Here is a 21,176-nt window from a genome sequence, read left to right on the forward strand (position 1 = left end):
TAGATATGTAACTCGTCCTCTGGATGTTGTACGACGGCCATGTTTTTCTTATTGTGGTGCTACATTGATTCCATCTTCCACAGCTAAAGCATATTAGTGTGAATGAATGTTGAGTGCAATGTGCAATGAATATATTTATTGCGTTGAATGGGGTAGCAACTACCACCGCCTTTGTTATGTCTAATGCTGAACCTTTTCTTGCCAGCTCATCCGCTATCTCATCACCCTCTATATTCCAATGCCCGGGAACCCATATCAGAGTAACTTCAAGCCAATGACCAAGTAGTTCTGGTTTCTTTCTATACTGTAATACTAGTTTGGATAAAATGGACTTGGACCTCGACTGTCTGAGAAAAATAGCTACTCTTGCACAAATTTCTTTGTAGTATTCTAGTGATTTCCATGTTTCTCTGATTGGTAGTAGTTCTGCCTAGAATACGCTGGCATAGTCAGGAAGAAAATGAGTATACTTACGCCGGCATGAAATATCAAATGATTGAAACATTTTTCTTCTAATATCACACATCCTCGTTAGGCAATGACAAACCTCCGAGTGTGTTTCTCCCATCAAAAAGCTCCTCATAAAACACTATCGGCCGTTCGGAGGTAGTTATTTTTTCCCGGGTTCGGGACCGCGCGCAATATTCTCTAAGCCCAGGCAAATACGGGAAGTGGTGAAATCCGTACAGTACTTATAGTAAGCATGAATACTGAAGAAAAAGGTTATTAAATTCCGAATATCCATTTTCCTCATTTGTGTATTTTTATCAGAATGATTCAGAGGTCAACGAAGGCACAACTTTGCATTTTCGAGCCATCTAAGAACCTTATTTATAGATCAGCTTATTCTATCGAACATAAAGAGGCATTTCTTATTAGGTGTTTGCCCGAGGGAGACCTAAAATTCTATGCCATTTTAGAACGGCTGTAATGTACTCGGAGACTTGTCAATACCTTTATAGGGCAGCCTCTATTAGAAAAAATTATTTTATCATTTCATTTTCGATGTCTACTCTGTTCATTAGACCCGAGACCAGGCGCATAGAATTTATATAATTTACTATCATACTTTGCGGAAACATAGACATATCAGATAATTCTGTCGTACCTACTACTTTTGCTAATGTTGTCTGCTTTTGCCTGGTCCACCATTTATAAAAAAATGGTCAACGATAATTCTTAGTGGTACGTTGTTGTTGTGGTACGTACATGACGTACAATTGCTAAATGCTCTAGAGTTCGTTTGATCATACGAGGTGTGTTAAAAAAATAATGTGAATTTTTTCAAATTTCACGGACTACATACATTCGACTTCCGATTATCATTTTTTTTATGTTGGTACTCTCGTCTCGAAGATATGTCCACAGTTTTAGCAATATTTCATGTTTAGTTTGTTTGTCAGATGCATAGATAAGACAAGTGTTTTGCGTGTTCGGCGATTATCTTTGAAAAAAATGGATCAAAGAAGTTACATCAAATTTGGCTTAAAAAACGGAACTAAGTGCTCAAAAGTACGTGAAATGTTGACAGTGGCATACAGTGATAGTAATCTCAGTCAAAAAAATGTTTGCAAGTGGTACAAGCTTTTCACAGAAGGTCGAAAAGATGTGAATGACGCTGCTTGCTCTGCACGCTTCAGAACATCAACAACCAATGAAAATGTTGAGAAAGTGAAGAAAATTGTTAGAGAGAATCATCGAATCACAATTAAAGAAGTTGTTGAGGATGTCGACATATCGGTTGGCTCATGCTATGCAATATTTTCGAAAATTTTGGGCATGAAGCGTGGGACAGCGAAATTCGGCCCAAAATTGCTGAATTTTCAGCAGACCAAAACCAACGTCGCATCAGCATCGCTCAGGAATTGTTGAGTGACGTCAACGATGATCCAGATTTGCTTAAAAGGGTCATAACTGGTGACGAATTATGGGTATAGCGTTATGACAACGAAATATCGAACGATTGGGCCCAATGTAAGAGTAAATAAGAGCCAAGTCCAAAAAAAGCACACCAAGTTCGATCAAATGTCAAGGTTTTGCTCACTGTTTTCTTTGATTACCATGGCGTAGTGCATCAGGAGTTCTTACCACAAGGTCATACGCTAAATAAGGAGTAATGAGCCGTTTGCGTGAAGCAATACGAAAAAAACGCACGGAGTTGTGGAGAAAAATGTATGGATTTTTGCATCATGATAATGCACCTGGACACCGCTGCTTCGAGGATTGGAAAAAACGATGGCATAAGTGTATTATATTTATATGGGGACTATATATACGGGGACTACTTTGAAGGAGATAAAATAGAAATTGATGAAAAAATAAATATTTTTTGAGAGAAATGAAAATTTACCATATTTTTTGAACACACCTCGTATAACAATAATTTTATACAACTATTTTTTTTAGTAACGTCGAAACGATGTTTGATCTTTTACGAAACCATTGATCTTTTACGGGAAAAGTTTCCGGACCGTGTTATCTCTCGAAGAGGTGATCACAATTGGCCACCGAGATCTTGTGATTTAACACCTTGTGACTTTTCTCACGTGAAAGAGAAGGCCAGCCAACAGCCCAGGGTCGATTCAAGACCTCAAAGATGGAACTCGTGAGGTTATCGAGGAGATTGACACTTTGCAATTCGGTTATGGAAATTATTTAATGAAAAGGATATTGTCTTGTAAGCGTGGTCGTGGTGGGCATTTGCCTGATGTTATTTTCCACTATTAACGGCATGCCTACCTTCCTCTTTATAATGAAATAAGCACCCGATCATTTATATTAAAAAATACCATTTTTCTTTGAATATCAAAATAACACCTCTGTTTGGAAAACCCTGTACAATTTCCTTCATCTTCTCCCCACGAAAGTGAATTATGGGCACGTTTTCGCAAAGTAGCGCTGATAACATTCATTAACTGTTGCCCCAATCATCTTAGCCATAAATTATTTTAACACACTGTTAATGAAGTTATTAATCAAAAATACTCACAAAATTAAAGGCGACATATGAATGTTTTATTACTTCATTTGAGCTCAAACTTCTTGACCAAAAGTTCAAAAAATATCAAACCTGTTTAGAGGCACTCATCCGCAATATTTGCTTAAATATGTTTCCGGTATATCTAAGTATGTAGCATAGGGGGGTGTAAAAAAGGTGCAAATGAATATGATGCTCAAAATTCCACGAGGAAGTCAATAAGTGAAGAATAATGTCGCAAAACCGCAAAAGAAATGCAAAAATGCATAAGCATGTAATTGGAACATGCATGCGAGAACGTAGTTCTGACGCTGTGCACTTACTCTTTGGAATACATTCTTACATACGAGTATATTTGCGAAGAGCAGCCCATATGTATGTTAAGGTAGTGAGAGTAGAAAAGACATGCTTGCACAGACTCATATACCAATTATACAAAAACAAAAAAAAAAACACTGTTTGCACACCATAAAATAAATAATATTAAAATTCCTCAGATGAGGTCAGATGACGCAGAGCTTATCCAGCTCAAGCAGATGAGGTCATATGACGCAGCACTTTCCAACTCACGCTGTGTTTATAAAAGGAATTATTGCCTGAAAAATAGTCAGTTTAAATTTGAATTTAAGCAGAAGAAGATCATGGAGCTACTTGTGCTATTTGTGGCATGTAAGTGAAAAAACTTGGCCATTGCCAATGAGCACCTTTAATAAGTCAATTCTCTTTACATATTTCTTCCCCACTTCCTTCACAGTGCTGATATGTGGTCAGGTAGATGCATTGCCATACATCGACTCCGTTAGCTCTGAGTCCAGTGAAGAGATCCAGTATGGTCGTACTGGTGGAAAGCCCAAAGCGCCTTTGTTGCCTTTGCCCCAAATTGACTCCGTTTCCTCTGCATCGAGTGAAGAGATTCTGAATAATCCTTCTGCTGGAAGGCCACCACCACCTTTGCTTTTGCCACAACTTGACTCTGTTTCCTCTGCATCGAGTGAAGAGATTTTGAATAATCCTTCTGCAAGAAAGCCACTACCACCGTTGGCTTTGCCCCAAATTGACTCCGTTTCCTCTGCATCGAGTGAAGAGATTCTGAATAATCCATCTGTAGGAAAGCCACCACCGTCGTTGCCTTTGCCACAAATTGACTCCGTTTCCTCTGCATCGAGTGAAGAGATTCTGAATAATCCATCTGTAGGAAAGCCACCACCGTCGTTGCCTTTGCCACAAATTGACTCCGTTTCCTCTGCATCGAGTGAAGAGATTCTATATATTCCTACTGGTGGAAAGCAACAGCTGACATTAACGGGCGTAGGTGTAGTCACACTACCTATTCTACAGACTGTTAAAGTGACAGAGCCACCTAAGTCGAATGGAATTGAAAATAATCTTTTACTCACTCCAGTTTTAGCGGCGCAAGACGTAAAGGAACAAAACTTAGGTGACCTTGATGGAAAAGCTGACGACAAAAATACACAAGAAACCAAGGCAGGAAAGCGCTGGCCAGTATTGAAGCTTAATGGTGAATCGTCCAACAATATTGATGAGAATGAGATCTAAAAATGGTGAAGGTGGCAGGTGTTAGTTAACAGATGAGAGAAATTAATAATTTAAATTTGGGCTAATTATTTGTGAAATTACAAAAAAAAGTTTTAAATTAGGTGGAGAAAAGTGGCAGAAGAACTGATTTTCTTATTCCATTCGTGTACAATAATGAATTATAATGTTTGCTTAAAAAAAAAATCCAAGAGACTGGATATGTAAACATTTAGACTTGCCAATCAATAAAATCACTTTTGGAATACACAGTTTTTATTTTCTTACATTCTGATCAATTGCTTTACTGAGGTCCTCATTCCTAGCATCCACCCAGGCTGACACTATGAATCTTGTTGAGAGTAGCTCTACTCTTACCTTTACCACGACCTTTTTTTTTGAAAGTTAGATGTAAGTCATCGTGAGGTCGTCTTGCAGTGACTTTTTTCTTTTTGACGATATGAAGACATATCCAAAACTTCCAGATTCCTTGGAGTTCATTCAGCTTACACTAACTAGACGCCTGTCTCTGGGAGTTGTACAAGAAAAAGACTATGAAATACTTTTGGATATGCACTTCCTGGAGATCTTGCACACCATTGCTCAATTTCTCACTTTCAGCCAGAGTCAGAACAGAAATTATTCAAAATATTAGGCTAAAGGTGTTTACAGAGCGTACAAACTAAGATACCCTGTGCTTCAGCTGCAGCAAAGTTTTACTACCATAGAGTTAATATATCCTCGAAACAATTATCCTTGAAATGCTCTTTTAGACTCCCAAATCGGTGTAGCGTCTTCCATGTTGAGATCTACGCTACAGAGCAAACAGCAAAAAGAATAAGACTGATGAACTTATCTCCAGCAAACCTTAGATCAGCAAACTGGATCTTAAAAGTACAAAATGCCTGCTTGAATTCAAAAGGTCAAATGACAGCGTCCTCACAGATGTTATAACGGTTCATTGCGCTATTGGCACCCTAGCCAGTGGAATGGGTCTACCTCACAATAACTTCGGTACACCTCCCTGTGAATGTCTTGCAATCCAAAGAAGCCGTGCCAAATATCTTGGTGATTATTTTTTTGAAGGCCTGAGACTGAAGGGACTAGTTGCCTTCTTAAAAAGATCTAAGTGGTTTAAACAACTTAGTAAGGGGATGGAAATAAAATGCAGGTGTGACAATTGGCCTTAGGACCACCGAGTGTCTTGGTTTAGATAACAGGTTGCTAACCTAACCTAACCTAGACTTAATATGGAAACGTGAATGTGGAAAACGGCACAACTGGGACACAGTATATTTATTGAGCTGTCGAATTAATTAATTAAAATAAAAATTTTTATTAATACTTTATGTGAGGAATGGGATAGGTACAGAGTTAATAATTGAGACATTTTATTTAGCCCTTCGACGCCATACCGATACTTCAACAGAGATAGCACGAGATATATTATATATCTCAGTTTTTCTATCCTTTTTGTTGAGATTCTATGTAAGCACCCCAAGAAAAAAAAACAAAACAATTTTACATTTTTGGGTTAAAAACATTTTTGGGTTAAATGAAAATTTGTCTAAAAATTATTAACAAAATTGTATGTGCACACGTAGTTATTGGGAAAATTCGACTAATGTTTAAGTGGTAAAGTCCTAGTGCGCGCTCACTGCGATCATCTCCTAGACCTTAACACCTTGTTGGCCTCCCTGTGCCGGCTGTGCATTTTGTTGACTGTGGTGATGCTGCTGTTGTTGTTGTTGTGCATGATTGATTACCTGTGGAATGTGTTGATGCACTTGATTTACCACATTTTGTACTTTAGCGGGTATCTCAGGACGCACTTGGCTTGCAGCAACGCCACTCTGTGGCTTCTGAACAACACCCTGTTGCTGCTGTACATGAGAGATCACTTGTGGAATGTGTTGGTGCACGTGCTCGACAATTTTTCGTACTTGTGGGGGTATCACAACACCTTCAACCTCATGAGGAAGTTCTAATTGTTGTGTTTTTTGTTGATTTTGTACTTGGCGTTTATGTTGTTGTACTTGGCTGATCACTTGTGGAATGTGTTGATGCACCTGGTTGACGACTTGTTGCACCTTAGCGGGTGCCTCGGGTTGTTTCGCCGCACCCTGTTGCTGTTGTTGTACATGAGAGATCACTTGTGGAATGTGTTGATGCACGTGCTCGACAATTTTTCGAACTTCTGGGGGTATCACAACACCTTGAACTTGATGAGGAATTTCCAGTTTTTGTGGTTGTTGTTGATTTTGTACTTGGCGTTTGTGTTGCTGTACTTGGCTGATCACCTGTGGAATATGCTGATGCGCCTGGTTGACGACTTGTTGCACTTTATCGGGTACGTCGGGCTTGACTTGGTTCCCAACTACAACATTCTGTGACTGCTGAGCAACGCCATGGCGTTGTTGTGCATGGTGGATCACTTGTGGAATGTGTTGATGCACGTGCTCGACAATTTTTCGAACATGTGGGGGTATCACAACACCTTCAACCTCATGAGGAACTTCCAGTTGTTGATGATTTTGTACATGGCGCTTATGTTGTTGTGTGTGATTGATCACTTGTGGAATGTGTTGATGCACGTGATTGACGACTTGCTGCACCTTAGCGGGTACCACCGGCTGCACTTGCTGTCCAACCGCAACACCTTGTGGCTGTTTTTGTTGTTGTTGAAATTTGTCAACAATCTGCTGTAATTGGTGAGCTTGCTGATTTAAGTATTGAATTATTTGTGGAATGTGTTGATGTATTTCTGCGACAAGTTGCTGCACATCCGGTTTCTTACTCTGATCAGCAACAACACCCTGTACTCCCTGAGAGACTTGTTGTTGACCATTTGGAACTTGTGGAACATGTTGAACAGGCACTTGCGATTGTAGCTGCTTCTCAGCGGCGGCTACACCCTGCGGCTTTTGATTAACCACTTGTTGTTGCTGCTGCTTCTGCTGCTGTAAATGGTGATTTACTACTTGTGGAATGTGTGCATGTACCTGTTCTACAATATTTTGCACATGCGCGGGCACTATTGCTGGAGTCACCACATTATCACCAACAATTGCTGATTTTATTTGTTTTTGATGGTGCAAAACCTGTGGGATGTGCTGGTGGACCCGGTCGACGATATTTTGTATACGACTGGGGACCTGATAGCCCTCATGTGGTATGGGTACATGTTGCACTACACTAGTGATGGTGATTTTGGGTACATGTGGTACATGTGATCCGTGTTGGTGTGATTGGTGGTGTTGTTGCTGTTGTTGTTGTTGGTGGTGGTGTGACACGTGTTGGTGAACATGTGGTTGTCCATGCGAAACATGTTCATGAACTTGTAGAGGATTTGAAACAACCTGCTGTCCATGCTGAAGATGCGAAACATGTTGCTGGCCATGTGATACAAGTTGTTCAACATGTTGCTGAATTGCTTGTGCATGCTGATTATGCTGTTGACCGTGAGCACTTTGTTGCTGCTGCTGGTAATGCTGTGCCGTTACAGCAACCGCGTAAGCGCTGACAATGAGTACTAAGTTTGGAGAGAGAAAATATTTTCAAACAAAAATTAAACTAAGAAATCGATTTTCAGATTTTATAAATTCTGAAATTTTAATAAAAAATGCTAACTTTTCGCCACGTTTACGTGAGAGTTAACTGTTGTTATAAAATTTTTTTTGCTACCCACCGTATAGTAAGTAACCCCTCATATTTTCACCCCACGTAGGAAATTAAAAATAAAAAAAAAATCGTTCAAATGCTTTCCAATGAACGTTCAAAGCCGTTCTGTGCTCAAGACAATCCACTTCGAATGCTTTTTATACCTCCGAATACCGAATTTTTCGGCTCATCGGCACCTGTGCACTTGCGCTTTGTGACCGTTGCATTTCCTTTGTCTGAAATATCAAGAGAATTTTCTTTTTGTACTTTTTTATTACAAATTTGCATCTTCACTAATTACTTTCCCATATAATTTTTTCGAAGTTTACACGAAGTTTGCACTGATATTCTTTAATGCATCGCATACCTTTTTATTATTTTTATTTTACATTTCACTCAATACAGGTATTTGCAAAAATTTCGAATCTGTATAATTTTCTTGTTATCTGGTCATTGTGACGATGGTTTGTTGTTGTTGGTTATTTTAAAAATTATTTGCATATGTGTATATTGAGTAGCCTTTGGGTATTATCTGCTGTTAGCAACACGGAAATTTTGCCTCAAGTGTAATTATAAAAAGTATTTGCGTGAAAAAAATTTTTGTGACACGGCTGTGTGTAAGTACACATTTATTTATATGTATTGTCTGCTTTTACTTAGCCTTTCGGCAATAAGGAGACTTTCTCGTCTTTTTGACAACAGCAGCCACTGCGAGACATCGTTATGACTAGACGAAATGGTCTATCTAATAGAGGTACTGCACTCTCATTCATCTTTAGTGCTTGTGCCTACAACACCTCTTTTGCTGAGGTGGAGAGAGAGTGAGAGTGAGAGTCAATAATGGTTAAAAATTCCTCAAAAGATGCTTGATTATGATTATTTTCTCAAGACATTTCATGGAAGCTAAAACATTCTGAACAACGAAAAATTTCATCAGCTGTTCAAAAATAACTTATAAACTTCCATTTTTGTTTAGTAATTTCATATTCACTAAATAAAAAAACTTATAATTTGGAAGTACAGTAAAAGTCATAAAGGAGTGTCAGAGTGACTGCCTTATTCTTGCGATATATTTATCAAGATCAGACATGCGCCGTTATGGTTTGCAGGCACACGTCAAGTCAGCTATGCATTTCGTAAGCCTAATACGGGAGCTGAAGATATGAGGGAAAGCTAAAGAAATATTAGCATAAGTTGCGGCACATATTTCGCTAATAAATAAGCTGTATCTTGCAACTCGAAGTCTGCATGGGTTGAGTGCTGTCGCGTGGACCGACACCCTTTATTAAGTTTGGCCAAAATCTCTGAAGCGGTTACCACAAAATTTTACCCCAATCAAGAAGAGTGCGCCAGCATTGAGTGCTGCATTACTGTTTTGTTACGTAATCGTTGTAGTGGGGTCTATAGTTGAATTTCCAATGCCCCTCGCGATTGCATATTTAGACTCCACTTTCCGTAATATAGTGAGAAGACATCTCAATCAAACAATACGATCAATCTCTGCTATGCAGTCTCAGGGGTGAGACTCAGTGCACTAGACGGGCTTAATTTACTGGAGCGGCCGCCTTTGATCAGCTACCATCGGAGAGTCTGGAGAGAGAACTATCTGTTTGGTCGGCACTCATCTGCCAACTTTTAACTCAAAACAGAGGAGGACTAAACAAGGTGGGCCGCAGTGTTGTATCCTTTCACCCTTGCTTTTCAACTTCTATATCTCGAAGCGTCCCAATGACCATAGGGAGTCTCACTAGCCTCGCTTACTGACAATTGATCGATAGTGCCATTCGGTAATGGCATCGGCGACTTGTATGCCAAACTGCACGTTTACCTCACGAGCCTTTCGCGCTTTTTCACAGCGAAAAATCTCCATCTTCGCTCCCACTAAATCCACAGTAATCCACTTTACCATCAGGACAAAAAAAATCAAACTGCAGTTAATGTCTCCCTTGCAACATCTCCACAACGAGGTTTCCGTTTTCCCGGTCAAGAAGCACAGTAAAATGCTTAGCAAGCAATTTTTGTTTGGGTGGTACCGTAGAAATCATCCCATCAGACATTTGCTAGGCGAGTCAAAAGACATTTCATCGACTACAATGACCAGATCCAGGCCCAAATACAACTGCCACTACTGGATATAGACTACTATATGTAGACAGCCATCAAACGTCCCCGAACGCCATTTTTGGAGTCCAACCACCACCCATAGCGGACGAAGAACTTCAGCTTGCTCTTGAGACCCGCGTAACCTTGGCTCATTTCGGTCTGGATATGGTAGCAGATCCAGCCCTACTTATCCAGAATCAACTCCGACATACTCAATATATGTCCGGCATGTGAATGTATCCCGCATGACACCCACTCCATAACAACCCTCTTGCTGGGTCTAGTAGCCGTTTTCGGAAGTTTGTAATGTATAATTTTTATCTTGTAATTTGTAATCTGTAATCTCTAAGGTAGGTGGGTGTAGTGGTTGTCGGTTGACCCACCTAGGACTGCTGTAGGCCCGTTGTGATACCACCAGGCCTGTCACCTCTCTTCACTCTACATTGTCCTCATCGAACCAACCTGTGGCTTTAGCATATCTAACAAGACTTGCTATTTTTATATTGGCTTCTTCTGCCAAGTTATTCAGGCAACTTTTTCCTAAAATCCTATCAGGCAACTTTTCCTATCCAGAGCCATTTACCCGCATAGAAAGTGTTTTATAGTCTCCTCTTCTTCGATAATAATCTCTAATCTAGAAACTGTAAAATATGACATCTATATTCTGTACGTGGTGAGATCTACCTGTAAATCTGAGACATGTCAGGGCGTTGGACAAAATACGAAGATGATTAGGCACCACTATTTCGCTTTAAGTGGATTTGACAGTATTGCTGTATGTGTGACGTCACACTTGTGCAATTTATTCCAGTGTTGTTTGTTTAATTTCCCCTTCTTCTTGCATTCTTGCTCACATTTTCGCGTTTCTCGCTCGCAAATGCACTAGTGAGACGTCACACCTCCCTGATGGGCACAATCTTGTATTCTATCACTCTTGGCGTTACATATTATACTTCTCAATTAATATTTTCCCATCTCTCTCCTGTCGTTCTCTGAGGCCCGCAACACATTCCTGTTATAGTTCCCCCGGGACTGCCACTCACTGCCGAACGATCATTGTGGCCTCTGACAGTCTAGTTTTCCAAATGAGGAGGAGTAGAATACTCCTACCTTACTGATCTATGATCTGACATACGTAGAAAGCAAATGACTATAGACAAAGTGCCTATCCTCGATCCTTGATCCTCGTATATAGAGTACACTTAAATTTGGGAGGACGCGACAATTTTACGGCCGCCTACATTTATCCTCATAAGCTGGATGGCTGCTTATATAGAATAAAACAATTATAAAAATTCAAATCTTTGAGTGATACAAACCAGGTTTAACGCCGAAAATAATATATTAATTAAAATACGAAATGATTAGCCGAATCGTAATAACAAGATTAAATTTCACCGAACGCAGCGAGCTCAATAAACACCACCATTCATCACTGGCGCAAGTTATGGTTAGCAACCGTTTTTATTGCCAACCATTTATATCCACTCAATTGGCCATAAATTATAAGTTAATGTGTTAAAAATACGCTGAGTGAAGTAGCTGGCGAGAAGGAAACACAAAAAATGCAACAGAGAATAAAAATAAATGAGAGATGATAATACATTTTTATTTTATTTATATTTTTAAATTATTCCAATTTTATTCACTCATTTTTTCACCTTTCCCTCAGCTATAAATATCGTATTTTTATTGGTTTAAGCGTTTATACTTTTAGGCGTTTTAAAATAAACATTTGGTGTATAAAAAGATGAATTGGTGTTTTAAAAATATTCCCAACGTAAGTTTATTTTCGTTGTCGCTCTCTGGCGCGTGGCTTTGCATTTTACGATTGCAGGACACAATATCGTATAATTGTTTATCTCTTGATCATCCTAATTCTAATTCTCTTCTAGCTTCTGCCTCGACACATCATAACCAAAAAGGAAGCACCTTGTTACAGCGAAAAAAAGTGCCAAAACAAGTACTTATACACCAATCGTTGTAGGCAGAGAAGAAAAAATACTGACTATTATCATCTACACACACAGTTTTAAGTACTAGTACCCTATATATATTTTTTCCCCATAACTCCTAGATGAAACATAGGGTATCATTAAATAAATTATAATTTGGTTTGTTTAGAGCTAGAGGTTTAATTTGATTGACTCCAGGAACGGCCTGCTCTGTCCGCCTCTGTTACTACTTGTCGCCTCCATGTGTTGGCTGGTCTCCCGCACCTACGGCTTCCTTGGAGATTCCAGTCCAGCGCTGTCCTTGCGATGTCATCCCGTGGTTTACGCACTATACGTCCGATCCATTTCCACTTGCGACACATAATTTCTATGTGAACTGGTGTTTGCCCAGTAGCCGCCCAAAGTTCATCGTTGCTTAGTTGCTTATAATATAAGGCCAGAATATCCGCATTCTTTCGTAGGCAACGGTTTAGGAAGGATTGAAATGATTGTGATATGCTTGTTGTTAAGTTCCATGTTTCACATCCATACGGCACTACCGACTTCACGTTGGCATCAAATATTTTCAGGTTTGTGTGCCTAGAGATGTGGGTTGATCTCCATACCTTGTCAAGCATGTCAAATGCAACGCGTTCCTTAGATATTCGGTTGCGAATGTCAATTGTTGATCCGCCGTTTTTTTTTAATTATGCTCCCAAGGTAGCAAAATTCTTCTACATCTTCAAGCGGAGTGTCGGCAATTTGAAGGGCTTGCGTTTCGGTGGTGTTAATCCGCATTACTTTGGTCTTTGCTATGTTAATTTTTAAACCCTAAGCAAATGTCGTCCGCATAGTCTAGGTCTTCAAGCCGGCCGAATAAACCTCAGGAAATGCCCCTGCTGACCGAACACACTTCTCGCATCGATAGGTCCAGAAGTAGGTTGAACAAGAGTGGAGATGATACACATCCTTGTCTGACACCGGTTTGAACTTCGACACTACCACTTAGAGCATTTTCGTATTTCACGCGGCATGAAGCGCCCGAGTACAATTCTTTTATGGTGGTGACAATTTTCTCAGGCACTCCTTTGCATTCAAAAGCTTTCCTGTTGCTTCTTGGTTGAGAGTGTCGAATGAAGTAGAGGTAGAGAGGCGAGCGCCACTCAACCGATTGCTCCACGATCGCTCTCAAGGAGTTTACATGATCGACACAAGAGCAGTGGGGACGAAAGCCTGCTTGTTCTTTGCATAGTACCTTCACCGAGTACTCTATAGGAGGTCAAAAAAATGAATCTTTTCTGGAATTATTAACTACGAAAAATTTAATATAAAAAGTAATCAATTTAGAGCAATCGGATTTGAAATTGAAATAAAACAACGTATATTCAAATTGATTGGACAGCCTTTATTACTTTTGTGTAGAACCACTCAGGATATTTATTTCTTAGAAGTAATTCCTTCCAAATGTTGGCCGCAATTGCACCGTAATTTGGCCATCCATAAACACCAATTTTGAATGACTCGTTGCAAAACTTGCTCGGTATCTCGGGAATAACTTTAGTAATGTTGCCTTCCAATACCTCAATCGAAGCTGGTTTCTCCATAAAGCATTTAGATTTCACATACCCCACAAATAAAATACCAAAAGTATGATATATTACGATCTTAGTGGCTAATCCGCTGGTCTGAGACGAGAAATAAATTGCGCACCCAAACGACGAAACAGTAAATCCATTGGGCTGTATGGAAAAGTAGCGCCGTCCGCCGTCTTGTTGGAACTAAATGCTGTGGAACTAAATGCTTCAATTTCCGACTATCAAAAATTTACAGTACAAAGTAAAAAAAAAACAAAATTGGGTATGAGAATAAGTTTCCGTCCTTTCTTAGCCAAAGGTATGAATTATTTAGACTATTATATAATGCATTACATACAACTTTACTCCATCTTTTAGGCAGCATACGGATTCTTCTGCCGAAAAATTCTAGTTCTTTTTATTTGATCCATTCATTGAGCCAGTTTGTGATGCCCTCGTAAGCAGTGAACCGCTCTCCAATAACCGCTGACTGCATTGATCGGAAGTGATGGTAATCCGAAGTTGGAATGTCTGGGGAATACGGCGGGTTTTCGGCAAGATTTTCCAATTCAGTTCCTCTAAATATTTGTGGATCGATTTAGCAACGTGTGGCCTGGCGTTGTCATGCAGCAAAATCAGTTTGTCATGTCTACCGTCCCATTCCGGCCGCTTTTCTTTGAGAGCTCGATTCAAACGCATTACCTGCAGTCGGTAACGACCGCCAGTGATCACCAGTGGTGGCTTCAGATAGTTTAAGGAGTTCATAATAGATGAAACACTTCTGTTCCCACAAGATGCACAACATAACCTTTAAAGCATCAATAGTTTTTTTCGCTGCCGATGCACCTGGTTCACCTGGCAGGCTCCAACATTTCGAAGTTCGAGGTTATCATAATAGATCTATTTTTCATCGCCAGTGACGATGCGATGCAGAAAATCTCCCACGTTACCAAAAGTCTCTCGATATCCCTCTCCTTCAATTGATGTGGCACCCAGTGACCTGCATTCTGTACCATTCCCATCGTGTGCAAACGTTTACCGACGGTTGATTTGTCAACATCCAACTCTTAAGATATATCAAGGGTTCGAGGTTCGACATGCGTCTTCATCCAATAATTGTTGTAGTTGAGTATCTTCGATTTTTTACCTTCGCGATCTTTATCAATCACTTCGAAATTGCCACTTTGGAAGCGTCGAAACCACTATTTACAAGTAGCATTTGATGGCGCGTGATTACCGTAAAAATTGATCAGTATACGACACGTTTTAGCTGCACTTTTCTTTAAAAGATAATATTGAAGCATGACTTCCCGCAAATGCTGTTTTTTCGGGACGAACGTAGACATTTTTGACGTCAGAGAAAAAAGGATTTTTACGCTTCAAACGAATATGAACTACTACGATTCAGACCTCACATATTCTTGTACACCTTCAAATCTTCAGTATATTACTAGAGCTAACACAAAAATAGTATCAGCAGCGACACCTCTTTTACGAGGGCGAAAACTTATTCCCATACCCAATACGTAGCACTTCTCGACACTTTTTGCGCATAGTGTTTATGCAAATGTCGTTCGTCACTTTGTGTAAAAAAATGCGCCAACTGCAGCGATGCTCTTAAGAAAGTCAGTCTTTATGGGTATATTAAGACAATAATGCGGCTTTATTCACGTCAGCAGACAAAATTACCAAAACACACCCAGATTGCAAGAGTTAGGCATGCACACACACACACATACCTGCAAGTACACAAATATACACAAAATTAAACTAAGAATGAAGAAAAATTTTAATTATTGCATATCATTTAATAATGCAAAAAATAAATATCAATCGAAAATTGTGCACCAAAAGGCACAAAATCTGAATAATAAGAAATATAAACAAAAGTAAAGAACATAAGAAAACGAACCTCACTAACTTCCACTGAACAAAGCAGCCAAATAAGGGCAGAGCCATGAAATATAAAAGCACTAAAGCACCTGAGCATCATTAGCACTTACACTGCGATCATCGAAGAAGAGGCCACACAGTCAATGACAAAATTGCAAAAAAATAAATACTTCTATACGACACGTAGAAAACAGTCCAAAATAATGAAATACTTCACCGCCTTTCTCTGCCTAAGTAATTTGTGCTTCTTCTTAATCAAATTATTACTGTACTTTGTTGGCAATGAAATTTTTATATCGATTTAATTTTTAGCGCTCTTCCACATTACCGTTACGAAAATGACGAGCTGGGCTCTTATCAACAACCAACAGCAGCATCAGCAGTATAATGAAAATCAACGATACCACCAATACTATCATAATGATTTCCAATATGAGCAGCAAGGCAATGGGCAGCAAAAAGCTGAATCAAACAGCAGCGGGCGTTGCATCGATTGTGAAGGGATGGAAAAGTGAGCAGAACTATTAAGTGCTGTAATGCATTTACGTGGTGATTAAAGAAACAAAACAGAGTTAAAGAAGTATTGCTGCTATGTGTATGTGAAAAGAAATATCTTTCTTAAATATGGAATGCAGTGGATTTGGGTGACCAGTGAGTGCCAAGCGCCGGATTTGGAGTTTCGCTAAGAGCTGCTCCAAGTGCTTTGATTGAAAAATATTTCCTTTTTTTTAAATAACGGCTCATATTTTGGTGTAAAAAGTACTACAATGAAATGTAGAAAGTGGCGCAAAATTAATCATCCTATCGGAAGATTTATAATTTTTGCAAATGACGACGAAGGAACAACCATATTTGACACTTGTAAACTAAACTACTGCAACAGACAATCAATGGAAGGTGTAAATATCAAAATAAAATTTTCCATCACACAAAATCATTTTTTTTTTTGTATTTACTAAAAAATTTAAAAAAAAAAAAGAAATTGTTTGATTAATTTTGCGCCACCTTGCATTATATATTTCTACGTGTCACCTCTATAACTCAGAGGCAGTAAAATTTTTACCAGAAAGATAAATTTTTAATTTTTTATTTAATTTATTAATACAAATTATTATTTAAGTGAATATGTGTGTGTATGTATGTATCTGCATAATTGCAACTTTAGTATTTATATCTCAACTGAATGGCAACGTGCTAAGCTGACCTACAAGAACTGTTCAATTGAAATAAATTTTTATGTAATTTTTTACATTCATGCAGATTGTAACTTTCTACCGTGAATTTGCTTGTACCGTAAAATCTATGCTTCGGTATTTTTTTACAACATTTGACACATTTTCGTTTATTTAAAATGTTTACGTACGCAAATATGTAGGTGTACGCTGATATGTTGATTAATAAAAAATAAAAAAAAATAAAATTTGTTTATTATTATTATTGATTGGCTGTTTGTGCACTGCGACCTGAATATATCTATAGCGCAGCCATGTAGGCTACTCGAACAATTTACCATTAATAAATCCTTAAACTTCTGTAGCCTTAATTTCTACCAGAAGATTTGCATCTATAGCCCCATTTCCCAGGTAATTTAGTTTGCGTCGTGCCACTACTGGGCAGTCGCATAGAACGTCTCCTGCTGTTCCTTGTGCCTCTTTGCAGAGTCTACAGGAATCGTTTTCTATCGCACCTATCTTTTTCATGTGATAATTAAGTTTACTATGTCCTGTTAGTAGTTCAGTGTAAAGTTGTATGTCCTTTCTGCTTAAGTTAAGGATTGCTTCTGCCTTTATCCGTTCTAGATCTCCGAGTCTTTTTGATTGCCGCATGCCCGATTGGGCTCACCAGTAATCGATTAGGTCTCGTTGTTCCTGCTTACGCAGAAAGGCACTTTTGAAGCTGTTATTTACCCCGCAGAAAGATTCGGGACCTATTAAGCGAGTGTTTGCCCCCTTTTTCGCTAAAGTGTCCGCAATTTCATTCCCTTCGTATGAGGGGCACGTCCTTAAACCCACATCAAGGTAACAAAGTTTCTTGGCGCAAGGGTGTTGAGGATTTTAAAACGTTCCCAGATCAACCTTGATTGGAATAAGAAGCTATCCAGCGATTTTAGAGCTGCTTCACTGTCAGAGAGAATGTTAATATTGGCCTCGCGCGTGCCTCTCCGTAGACATTCTCTGGTACACAGCTCTAAGGCGTGGACCTCCGCTTGGAAAATGGAAGCGGTTTTTTCCATTGCAATTGCTTTTTTGAAATCCCACAATGCCAGCCCCAGCACTACCGTTTTCCATTTTGGACCCATCAGTAAACCACACCCGTGCTTCCTGTTTTAAGAATATTTCATTGTTTTTCTACGCTGAGCGGTCACTAATGGCCACTTTGAATTTCTTGGAAAATTCTAATTTCCTTTCCATCTTGAACTGCCAGGCACGGTGAGTTCAGATTGCCTTCTTTCAGATGGAACAGATTGGGAAGCCTTAGAGATGCACTGATTGCCATCCCTTTGGCTACAAGATAAAGTGGAATAAGTCCAGTGATCATTCCTTAAGGGGGGTAGGGTTAATTCCACTAAAAATATGCACTTATTTATGAATTTTTTTTGGAAAGATGATTCATGTAAAATTTATTTATCCAATTACTATACTGTAAACTCATATTTCAAAAATATTTTCAAAAATTTTCACAAGAAAATATACAAAATTGAGCCATTGACAGCAGATCTACGCAGACGTCTCGAAAAAAGGCAATTTGCCGTGGACAGTTTTTCTCAGCATTGGATCATCTGAAATCAAAAAATCAAAGAGTTTTCATTAGGTAATCAATTGCCCGAGGTAACCCTGTCGAATTTTTATTAAAAAAAATTTTTTTTCAATTTTTTTTAACATTTGAAGTAGAAGTGCGATTTTTAGACGATAAATCACATAATATTGTTTATTGTAAAATAAATAAAAATTGAAAAAAACCTCCCGGGGTTACCTCGGTAATTATGTAGAGAAAGTGTGTACAAAATTTCGGGAAGATCGGTCGAGTAGATTCAGAGAAAAAGTGTCCACCGACTTGAAAAACGTCGTTTTCCAGAAAATCGATTTAAAGTTCGACCATAGCAGGTAGCCGAGTCGGAGCGGCCAACGGTTATAATGCTCTAACTTTGTGAGTTTTGCACCGATTGGCTTAAAATTTGGACACAACATTCTTGAGATTATGTACATTCATTTTCTCAAATAAACCAAAATCGATTTTTTTTTACCCTAAAAACCCTTAAAATTTGGACACAACATTATTGAGATTATGTACATTCATTTTCTCAAATAAACCAAAATCGATTTTTTTTTTACCCTACAATATACAAAATTTTTGCAGCCAACTCAATTTCATTATAATAAGGTAAAGAATTGAAGTAGCCCCTAGGCAGGCAATGGCAAATCTCCGAGTGTATTTCTGCCATCAAAAAGACGGTCGTAAAAACCATCTGCCATTCTGAGGCGGCATAAAACTGTAGGTCCTTCCATTTGTGGAACAACATCAATACGCACGCCACAAATAGGAGGATGAGCACCTAACCTTAGGAGCGCCTACACTAACAGAAGTGTACACCTCTATTATTTTTTTTTTTAAGATTTCCGTACAGTAGTATAATTTTAAGAGAAACGTGCCAGGGTTAACATATTATCTCTACCTCTATGACTGACAAAAATAACGACGAACTTAAAAAAAAATGTGTATGAAAGTTATACAGGGTCCGGCACTAGAAGTGTAATCAATTAAAAAGGCCATAAATTTAGTTTTGAGAATTCTTTTTATTCAGTTCAAAGTAAAAAATGTGTGAAAATAATACGAAATTAAGAATAAATTTACTTTTGCTCGATACGACCACCTTTTGCCTTGACTATGACCTTCAGATGGTCCAGAAATGAATCGCAAGCTGCCCGAATGTGACTTGCAGATATTTTGGCCCACTCACGGACAATGGCTTGTTTCAGCGCCCCGAGACTGTTGAATCTTTTAGTTCGGACTTTGCTCTCCAAAATGGCTCAAAGAGAATAATCCATCGGATTCGCGTCTGGTGAATTTGAGAGCTATTGTGTGGACGTTATGAAGTTCGGAACGATGTTTTTTAGCCATTCTTGGTTCACTCGAGTTTTGCGAGACGGTACCAAGTCCTGTTGAAACGTGCATGGTCTGCCACCGAAATGTTTGTCTGTCCACGGTTTCAAAGCAACCTCCAGAATACTTTCCCGATAATATTTCAGATTTATCTTGACACCAGGCTCGATGAAAACGATTGGAGAGTGCCCATCTGCGGTTGGTATGATGCATTCCGCGAACATTGGACTCCTATAGGAAATATGATACAAATATATTCTCTAAATCCTTGTGGATAGCACAATAAAAAATTTTGGGGTTGCAGTGCTCCATCTCCAATATTAATAACAATAGTAATAGTGTTGCACTACGCCGATAATAAGTGGGATTTCTAATCTAATTTTATCCGGGCCCCCACAGGGGCCAGAGCCAATAATCGGAATCAGTCCCGCAGGAATCAAGAATTGGATCAGCGATTATGTAGGCAATCTACATAAAGATCTATGGTCCGGTCTGGAACGCTGCAGAACTGCAGACAACTGTCAAACTTTGTACTAAAACTTAGAAGGAAAGATATTCGGTTGATGGTCGGCATCATTACAGGACACAACCCATGGGGTCAGCATATTACCACCATTGGAATCATCGAGAACCCGGTATGCCTGTCATGCTTAGAGGAGGCGGATAGCACTGATCACTTTCTCTGTGAGTGTCTTGCCTTTGCTAGGGCAAGGCTACGAGTATTGGGTTCCGATGTCATGAGAATGAGTAATATTCGTTCTCTAAAACTGGAGGATATTTACAGATTTGCCAAAGAATCTGAGAAATTCTCACAGGACTAACTATCTCTATCTCTGTCTCTATTCTTTCCTATATCTCTCTCTAATACTTTTCTCCTTCCCTCCTTGACTATCTACCCCCTTTCCAGAGCTTTAAATACAAAGGGCTCTTCAGCCTGAGTGTTTTAGGATCCACCAAATCTCCTGGTGCTCCTTGGCTCGACCTTTTCAAATTCAAATTCAAATTCAATCTAATTTGATTCGCAATTCATCTATGAGCGCTGAGAAATAATCTATAAGCTAAATAGTTTATGTATTCAATAAAAGTTTGTTTCAGATGCCAAGCTTTTCTGATATGAAATATTGGAAATCATTGAATTGATCTGCACACTTTTGTAATTCAACGATAAATTGCTCAGTAACTCGGATCATTTGATACCTCACAACAAGTAACTCACTCTATTATATATAGTATGGAGGGCTCATTAAGACTGTGCCATTCTTTGTCCAGGCCACATAGCGTTCTTGTTTCATCGCTGCATTCCGACGTGACCTCTGAATTTATTTATTATTTCTTTCTTTATTCTCTTAACAAGGATAAATTCTGAGTCACTACGAGTTAGATCCACTACGAGCCGCGTTG

General features: G+C 39.0%; 2 protein-coding genes across 2 annotated transcripts; one reads left to right on the top strand and one right to left on the bottom strand.

Annotated features, from left to right (window-relative positions):
* Nucleotides 1-3,592: 3,592 nt before the first annotated feature.
* LOC128862063 (uncharacterized) lies at nucleotides 3,593-4,708 on the top strand. The gene is made up of 2 exons (XM_054100470.1): nucleotides 3,593-3,646; nucleotides 3,732-4,708. Exons 1-2 carry the CDS (start codon nucleotides 3,619-3,621, stop codon nucleotides 4,532-4,534), a joined length of 831 nt encoding a protein of 276 aa, XP_053956445.1. The 5' UTR covers nucleotides 3,593-3,618; the 3' UTR covers nucleotides 4,535-4,708.
* Nucleotides 4,709-5,828: 1,120 nt separating this feature from the next.
* LOC128861911 (putative mediator of RNA polymerase II transcription subunit 26) lies at nucleotides 5,829-10,040 on the bottom strand. The gene is made up of 3 exons (XM_054100289.1): nucleotides 9,932-10,040; nucleotides 8,335-8,406; nucleotides 5,829-8,042 (listed from the first exon to the last, which is right to left on the bottom strand). Exons 1-3 carry the CDS (start codon nucleotides 10,038-10,040, stop codon nucleotides 6,181-6,183), a joined length of 2,043 nt encoding a protein of 680 aa, XP_053956264.1. The 3' UTR covers nucleotides 5,829-6,180.
* Between the last annotated feature and the right edge of the window lie 11,136 nt (nucleotides 10,041-21,176).

Source organism: Anastrepha ludens, chromosome 4, assembly GCF_028408465.1.
Source record: "Anastrepha ludens isolate Willacy chromosome 4, idAnaLude1.1, whole genome shotgun sequence".
Lineage (NCBI taxonomy): Eukaryota > Metazoa > Arthropoda > Insecta > Diptera > Tephritidae > Anastrepha > Anastrepha ludens.

Coding starts and splice junctions, on each gene's coding strand:
- LOC128861911 (XM_054100289.1), bottom strand. CDS start 10,040: ATGGAGATTTTTCGCTGTGAAAAAGCGCGAAAGGCTCGTGAGGTAAAC. Junction 8,407..9,931: donor GCACTATCGATCAATTGTCA/GTAAGCGAGGCT, acceptor TTGATATTTCAG/ACAAAGGAAATGCAACGGTC. Junction 8,043..8,334: donor GAAAAATTCGGTATTCGGAG/GTATAAAAAGCA, acceptor CTCCAAACTTAG/TACTCATTGTCAGCGCTTAC.
- LOC128862063 (XM_054100470.1), top strand. CDS start 3,619: ATGGAGCTACTTGTGCTATTTGTGGCAT. Junction 3,647..3,731: donor ACTTGTGCTATTTGTGGCAT/GTAAGTGAAAAA, acceptor CTTCCTTCACAG/TGCTGATATGTGGTCAGGTA.